This window comes from Salvia miltiorrhiza, chromosome 6 (assembly GCF_028751815.1).
Source record: "Salvia miltiorrhiza cultivar Shanhuang (shh) chromosome 6, IMPLAD_Smil_shh, whole genome shotgun sequence".
Lineage (NCBI taxonomy): Eukaryota > Viridiplantae > Streptophyta > Magnoliopsida > Lamiales > Lamiaceae > Salvia > Salvia miltiorrhiza.
In genome coordinates this window covers 39,237,427-39,246,464 of record NC_080392.1, presented here as the reverse complement: position 1 = coordinate 39,246,464, position 9,038 = coordinate 39,237,427, and the positions used below count along the sequence as shown (strand labels likewise).

General features: G+C 39.0%; 1 protein-coding gene across 1 annotated transcript; it reads right to left on the bottom strand.

Annotated features, from left to right (window-relative positions):
• Positions 1–5,540: 5,540 nt before the first annotated feature.
• Positions 5,541–8,165, bottom strand: LOC130989389 (probable inactive receptor kinase At2g26730). The gene is made up of 2 exons (XM_057913365.1): positions 6,449–8,165; positions 5,541–6,362 (listed from the first exon to the last, which is right to left on the bottom strand). Exons 1-2 carry the CDS (start codon positions 7,776–7,778, stop codon positions 5,746–5,748), a joined length of 1,947 nt encoding a protein of 648 aa, XP_057769348.1. The 5' UTR covers positions 7,779–8,165; the 3' UTR covers positions 5,541–5,745.
• Between the last annotated feature and the right edge of the window lie 873 nt (positions 8,166–9,038).

The window sequence follows — 9,038 nt, the reverse complement described above, 5'->3', positions numbered from 1 at the left end:
CGAGCTCGACTCATATGGATGAGCCGGGCTCATTCGTTATTTTGTGCATGTGCGTGCAATGCACGCATCACTTTTTAAAGAAAAAAAAACTAAGGGATATGGGTTAGTTGGATGAGCCTCCAACCGATTCAACAGATATAAATGCTCTTGGCTTCAACTAAAATTAGCAAGCTCAACAAAGAAAAAATATACAGCCTCTATAAACTCAAATTCGGAGAACTTCATCCATAAATCTAGACAGAAATATATATATATATAGTACTAAATTGTTAATAAAATAACACGATGTTTACTCATATTTAAAACAATAATAATAAAATCAATTATTATTATTAATTTCCAATGTTTACTCATACTAGTACTTTAATCCGTCCAAATCAACTTTTTAAAGCTACATATATAGTACTTGTCACAAAATCCATCCATCCGGCATTCGACTTGAACTAAATTGAATAATGGTATGCTCAAATTTAATTTGTTTAGTATTACATCGAATCTCGAATTTTGTTTATCGAATATTTTGAGGTTCACAAACTTAATCAAATTCATAAGAATTTTTTAAATTTATATTTATATTTAAAATATTAATTATTCTATTCAAAATAATAAATGTATTAATTATCTTCGTATAACAAACAAAGCTAATTTGAAATTTAATACAATTATTATTAAATTTAGTAGATAATTATAAATTATACTTATTAATAAATTATATTTTTCAAGTTGAAGCACTTAACGAACTTGTTCACGAACTAATGAATCAATTACTATAAAGTTAAATTTAATTTATTTATTTATCAAATTTTTTAAAATACATTTTAACGAATTTCAAATAATTTGCAACGACTCGGTATATTTACGGTTATGCATGGCTACAACAAGTTTGTTGATTTCTTAAAGTTTAAGAAATCGACTCCTTTAAATTATCAGTGTGCGCGTGAGTGTGGGTCTCTCTCTATCGCATTATCAATCTTTAATATTGCATCTGACCACTTCAATTGAGCTATAATTAATTGACCATAGCAAAAATCTAAGAATAATAATGATTTATCGGTGTTTGGTACTTACGTGTGAGATTACGATTAATAGTCCGATAGATTTGTTCAGTCAAATGTGTTATCATTGATGAATAAATTTATGAATATTGCTAAATAGCCACGCTGTGACCACCTATAATTACTTAAATAAAAAATAATTTAATTTATTTAGCTTATTTTTTAAAATAAAAATAAGATTTAGTTATTTTATCACATTCTTTACATTGTAGTTATTTTTTTGCAATTTTTTGGTAACTTTTTTATTTTCATTAAAAAATAATTAAAAATAAAAATGTAAAAAAATTAAAAAAATAAGTTTAATGTAGAGAATTTAATAAAATAACTAAATCCTATTTTTATTAAAAAAATAAATTAAATAAATCAAAATTTTCCTTATTATACTAGATTGTGGGTGGCCACAATGTGGCTGCATAGATTTATTGTAAATTTATTATGAGAAAAAATGAGAGATAGTAAAAATTTATATTAATAGTCGAAAAATATTGACATGGTCTTTAAAAATAGCTTCACAATACATCACATTTTAATTTAGTTGCAATTTGTACACGACGAAAGTTCCGATTACTCTTAAGTTTGACCGGTGATGACGTGGACAATATTTAACATTACATGGCATTATTCGTGACTTTTTTTTCATGCTGGCAAGCCATGTAGGAAAAACGACGTCGTTTTGCCCATAAATTAAATTGTCTTCTCTTTTGATATTTTGAATAATTTCTTCCAAAAAAATTAAAAAAAATTGAAGAACCCCTCTCCTCTCTCAGAGGCCGAGCAATCCTCTTGCTCCAACATCGGAAAACCGCACTTGTCCCTCTCCCCTCTCCGACGCCGACCTCATCCAGTCCTGGTGCACCCTCCATGCTTCCCACAGCGTCGAGCGCCTCCCCACCCCCAAGGTCCCCGTCACCAAACCCCAGCTCCTCTCCTTCCTCGCCGCCGTCGGCGCCACCCCCCAAACACAGATCAAGTGCCTGCACAAGGAAAAAGAAGTCGTGCACCATGAAGAAGAATTCTACAATCCCTCTTTCGTGCCTACCAGATAAATTCACGACTACCATTAGGTTCCAACTCGAAGAAGCCATGCACGAGGAAGAATAATTCTACTATCATTCGCATCCTTTCGTTCTCGATTCATTCTCCCCATCGCACAACTTATGAAATCCCTCTTTCTTCGACGACTACGCGACGTCATTTGATTTAGGATTCGAATTGAGCTCCGAAACAGAGAATTTGGGGTGCGAGTACGAGGACCCCAATTGCTTCTTCATCGGAGGCGGATGATATAATTTGACAGCTCGAATCGCATCGGCCACGCCACACGCGAAGAAGACGATGACCAAATCTGTTCGAATTTGCATTTTGGTTTGCAGATCTAGGATTTTTTTTTCTTTTTGGTGGCTGAGGATTTGGGGATTTGCATTTTGGTTTGCAGATTTGTGGTGGCTGGTGCTGATGTTGTGGTCTCCGGAGAATCGAGACTGAAGATGTTGTAGTCGCCGGAGAATCGAGACTGAAGAGGAGAGACGCGAGCGTTTTTTTTCTTTAAAAAAAATTAAAAAGGCTTGACAAAACTACATCGTTTTACATGATCGTCGGTGCGTCCACGTCTGCAAATTTCGGGAGACACCTCATCTAGGATTTATGTAATTAATGGTCAACGCATGTGCAAGTTGCAATTAAATCAAAAAGTGATGTATTGTGGAGCTATTTTTTAAGGTCATGTGCAAAATGCAAATTCGGTGAAACTTCGTGTATTTTTCGGCCATTAACTCTAAAAATCTTATGTCTTCAAATATCTCATTTTTTTTCTTTTATTTTCTACAGAGAAAAGTTCATCATTTTTCATTTCTTCTTTTCATTTCAAAGAGGGATAATATTATCACATAAAAAATGGAGTGATAATATTATTTCTCTTTGAGGTGAAAAGAATGAATGAAAAATGGTGAACTTCTCTTTTGTAGAAAATGAGGAAAAAGAAAAGAGACATTTAAAAACATAAATTTTTGCTATCCTTTATTTTCCTACGATAAATTTATCCATCAAAGAAAACACACTCTTATTGCTTATGACATTAATGGATCACTTCATCGAAATTTTAAATAAATAATAATTTAATTAATGTGATTTTTTTAACATCACCATTAAATGAAATCGTGGTAATAATTGTTCTTTGCTGAAATTATACATGAAATGATTAATAATTGTTACAAAACCAAAGTCTAATATATAATATATTAAAAGAGATTTATAATTATAGATAGCACATCGTCATCGAACCACCCATATAGTCATAATCACGCTTGAAATTTTGAGGAGTCTTTTCAAATTCTTTAAATATTTGGGGAGAAAGAAGATAGCAACGAGAGCTAGGATTCTTCAAATATTTGGGGAAGAAGGATTTTAGAGCTTAGCAAGATGTTGTATTTTTCTCTACTTTTTTAATAGGAGAAATAAATATTTCAAAAGTTCGGGACTTTAATTTGAATTTTTTCAGGCATAGGCATTTAATCACACTATCACTAGATAAAACATATACATGTATTTTTCTCTTGAGCTAATTACCTGTAAATTCATAACCTGTTCCAGTATTTGGTTTTTGCACCAATTCTGAAAAAGTGACTTCTAAATTCGTAACCTTTTTTTTTGTCTTCGGTGATAGATTTTTTCTTACGCCGACGCTGGAAATGACACGGTGGCAGTTGAAATTGACACCTAGGCACATTTATGACATGTGGAAATAATAATAATAATAATAATAATAATAATAATAATAATAATAATAATAATAATAATAATAATAACCCCTTCCCCCACCCCCAAACCCTAATTTCCGCTCCCCCACCTGCCGCTGCCGCCCCATGCTGCCACCACACGTTGGCGCTGCTTCTACAGCCATGACGGCGCCTTCATCTATCTTCCCTTCCAACATGGCAATAACAATATATCAACCGCTGGGGGCATAAAACAAAATTGTCAAACCAGAGAACCCTTTGCTGGATTTCAGACAAGGGGCAACGGTTCAGCGAGGCAGCGTATTCATCTGTATTCGCCCCTTGCCGCCCTATTCACCAAATCTTGGCAGCCAATCGAAATCCGACCGCTCTTCACGACCACGGCCACAACCAATCTTCCTCGCCCAGAACGGATTTGTTGGTTTCGCCCTCAACCTCCACGGCCACGACCGCTCCCAAGGCCTCAAAGCCTACGTCCCAAACGTTGATGTCGTCGTCGACGACTCTCTCTCCTTCTTTGACTTCGTGTGTTCCTGTGTGGCGCCGTGTGTTTTTGTGTGCAGTGCTCGAATTTGGGGTAGGGTATCGGAGCGACAGGGACCGGCGGGTGGAGGGGAAATTGGGGTTTGGGGTGGGGAGAAGGGGGAAGACGATGGGTATTGGGGCGGGGGGGGGGGGTTATATATATATTTTACACATGTCAAAAATAAATTCAAGTGTCCTTTCCGACGCCACGGTGTCATTTTCGGCTGCTCTGTGTCAATTTCCGACGTCCACATAGGAAATTGACCGATCACCAGACAAATTTGACTGATCACTGAATAAATATGAGACGAAAATGAAACGTTATGGATTCAAAATAGGTGCAAAAATCAAATACTGAAATATGTTATGGATTTACAGGCAATTAGCAAATTTCTCTTTTATAATATTTTTGCATTTTTAGACGAGATGACTCATCATTTCATTGTCGGATCTTATAAGATGAGTTGTAATTAAATCAAACTTTTCAAAAATTATTTAAAAAAAATGAGTTGAAACATTTTTTTGAAAATACTTAATGTTGATAATATAAATTGACCTACTACAATATTTAATCAATCACATTCTTGACGTGCTTTCATTATTATATTATTTGAAATCCTTGGTGTGATTATGAAACCTTTTGCAACTGCAACCACTAAATTTGCAAGAAAATGCGCATTAATTATATTGTGCTCTAAGAAAATCTTAATTTGTACTCCGTAGTTGATAAAAAAAAAGTGTCATTTAACTCATGTTTTGTTAATTCTGAAACAAGGTTTTGTTGAAAAATAAAAATTACTAGTATATATTAGAACAAACATTACAGCGAAAAGAATTAATAATAAACACGGTGGGTGACGAGTGACGACATAGGATTACTATTTCTTGAGGTGTTTGGTCCTTCTTTATAAATTTTAATTTCATCTATATTCTATACTCAGAGAAAAGTTGAAATAAAAAAATTTGTGAGGACTAACTTCCACAAACAATTTCAGTCAGAAAAAAAAGGGAAAGAAAGAAAAGGTCAATTTCATTAGACTAGATCATTTTCAAGTCAATTGAGTAATTATTGCCTATTAATCTTTCTAAGCTAATATGAATAGTAGTAATTTTCTAACCACAGAAACATCTTAGAACTTAGCTTTTTCTAGCCAAATGGGCCAACTCAATTTTGCATCTTGTGTGACACTTTTATTACCCAACTCCTATAAAAATCAAATACAAATAAAACACGAAATTGCGATATATATAGTACTATGTTCATCCAAATTGCATTACAATCAAAAAACCAAAACCATGTTCAATACTTATTCCATTAAATCATAAATTGTGGCTGCCTTGACCACACCACATCATAAATTTCTCTACTCTATCATCACTCACAACACATTTTCCCCATCACCAACTTTGAACCGATTCTGATTTTCCCGCTATAAACCAACAAACGATTGAGTCACGGACAAGTCGGATACATCCAAAGACCTCTCATCCTCCTCCCTTATCGCGCCAATCGCGAGCGCCACCTGTCTCATGCTAGGCCGCGCCTCGGGGGGCTTGGCCACGCACCTAATCGCGATTTGTAGCAAATTCACCATCCTCTCCTCGTTGACACCTTCCCGCATCAAGTTCTTGTCAAACACCTCCACCGTCCACTCCTCCCTCACCACGGCCACGACCCAGCTCCCCAGGTCCAACCCCTCGGTGAGAACCATCCGCCCCGTGAGCAGCTCGAGCAGAACCACCCCAAACGCATAAGTATCCGCCTTGAAAATGGCCTTGTAGTCCTCCTGAGCTTCCTCGAGGGCCCCATTGGCAAGAACGCCGCCTCCTCCTCTCTGCTCCTGACCCTCCACTTGCACCAGCATCAGCCCGTACTCACTGATGCTGGCCTCCATGTTCCCGTTCAACAGGATGTTGGAGGATTTCAGGTTCCCGTGAGGGATCCTGTCATACTGCAGCTTCTCGTGCATGTAGGCCAATGCATCCGCTACAGTAGCGGCAACAGTCAGCCTGCTGCTCCAGTCCAGCGCCGGTCTGTTCCCATTTCCTGTCATGTTTCAAACCAATGGAAAAAATACATTATTTTTTCCAGAAACGTCCACCAAACAAAACCAGTGGAGAAAATGCAATTACCAGTGGCATGAATGTGGCTGAAGAGGCTCCCATTCTGCTGATACTCATACACAATGAGCTTCTCCTGCCCTGAGGTGTAGTAGGCAACAGCAGGCATAACATGGGGGTGTTTCACCTGATTGAGCCTCCTCATCCTCTGCCTAAACTCACCACTCGAAATCTGCCAATCCTTAATCCTCTTCACCGCAAGAGTCATCCCTTGCTCCTCACACACAACCTTGTACACGCTCCCATGGCTGCCTCTCCCCAGCAGCTCCGCCGGCGCCTTCAGCAGGTCCTCGAACCTCATCCCGTTCGCCTCCAGGCTCGTCAGCACGATCAACGACGTCGACATTTGCCCGCTCGAGTAGTCGCCTTTCCCTGCCTTGAGCTCCACCGTGGAGAAACTCGGCTTCATCACGCTGTCCTCACCCGCGGCCGCCTCCACCGCGTCTTCGTTCTTCTTCCCCTTCCTCCTCAACCATATAAGGATCAGGGACACCGCCACGAAGGCCACCACCACATAGCCTATGTACATCAGAATCTGCTGATTTGTGATGCCACTTTTCTCAGCTCTTCGTGGCGGAGGAGGAGGAAGCGGCGCCGCGTCGGGAGTGGACTCCTCAGCAGCTGCCTGAGAGCAGCTTCTCGGCAACGGAGGGCCGCAGAGCTCTGGATTGTCGAAGAAGCTGCTCGGCGGCAAGCCACGCGCCCCGAACGGAATCGAGCCGGAGAGGCTGTTGTGGGAGACGTTGAACTCTCCGAACCTCGAGAAATCGAGGTCCGGTATGGCGCCGGAGAAGTCGTTTTGCTGAGCTTTGAACTTTGTTAGGGCATGCATCTGTGAAAGATCCGGTAAGGAACCGGGAATCATGTTGCTGGATAGGTCTAGGGTTTGGAGATTGTTGAGGCGGGGGATGGAATCTCCGAGCTGCGCCGTCGCGAACTGGTTCGAGCTCAGGTCTAAGTGAGCGAGGTCGGAGCAGTTGGCGATGGCGGGGAGATTCTCGCCGCGGAGGGCGTTTCCGGCGACGTTGATGGTGGAGAGGGATTGGGAGAGGGAGCGCTCGTTGCAGAGCGTTCCCGGATCGAAGACGCCTCGGAGGCCGAGGCCGCCGAGGTGGATCTCCTGCACGTGCAGGAGAGGATCGCACGTGACCCCTCGCCAGCTGTCGCGGCAGGGGTCGGAGGTGGAGTTCCAGCCGGAGCCGGGGGCGGAGATGCTCTTGTTGTTGGAGAGTTTGGAGAAGAAGTCGAGCAGGGAATCTCGCACTAGATTCTCCTCGGATTCCGCTAAGCGGAGGAGGAGGAGAAGTGAAACAGCGCAGGCGAAGATTGAGGTTTGCTTCATGATGTGATGAGAAATTGAGAAGATAGAATTAGATGAAGATGTAGAGAGAGAAGGAACGGAGATTGCGAAGAGTGTGTGTGTGAAATTTGAGAGAAGTGTGATGAAGAAAAGGCCATGCAGAAGGAGTTGGAATGGAATGGAAGGTGCCGGCGAGAATCGTCATTTTGAGTTGAATGATTCTTGGACGACAAGACGACGACGTTTTCAGCCTCATTTAGGTGTAGTAATCATCGTAGTAATTATTGTTTTTTTGATTTCATTCTTGAATAGGATTGATAGAGCTGAGGTGATTGTCTTATGTTTATCATCATGTTGAATTTGGATTGTGGTTATTGGATTTGAGGTTGAGTTAATATTTAAAAATTCCCAATTTCACATGTCAAAAATAAATTATTTTCACCGTTATAAAAACTGCCTATTTTTTGTATGAAAATACATTTTTACCTTTAATGAATAAAAGAAAGGGAAAATTGCACCTAAATATACAAACTTTGCCAAAAATCCATATTTGACGTGAAGTTAGGATTTTACATTTTAATACACCAACTTTCGTTGTTGTCCAAATTTGACACGACTTAATTCTTAAAAATTCAAAAAACAACCCATTTTTGTAAATAATTATACAAAGACCCACTTATGTTATAATTTGGGACATTTAAACCAAAACTAGATATTTCCTTATGATGTTTTATTTTAAACCATTTTAGGCGCGGTTTTCTTTTATACAAAGATTAAAAGAAAACATCATAAGGAAATATTGTTTTGGTTTAAATGTCCCAAATAATAACATAAGTGGGTCTTTGTATAATTATTTACAAAACGAGGTTGTTTTTTGAATTTTTAAGAATTAAGTCGTGTCAAATTTGGACAACAACGAAAGTTGGTGTATTAAAATGTAAAATCCTAACTTCGCGTCAAATATGAATTTTTAGCAAAGTTTGTGTATTTTGACGCAATTATCCCTAAAAGAAACAAAATAAAACTATCCATCATCTTCCCCACTCTTTCATCTTCATACTCACGCAGAAAAAGAAGAAAAAAACACCATCTTCCACACAAACTCATAAAGTGATCGAATTATGAACCTTTCCCTAACTATTTTCTCCTTAATCGGATCCATACTCGGCTTCCACCCTTTCCCCAATATCTGCTTGCTCAGAAACTCCAGTCTTCCTTCAAAAATCTCCACAAAACGATCAAATCACGGGTCCTCTGCCGCATTTTCTCTCTCATCCGAACTGCTGCGACACTTTCTCTTCT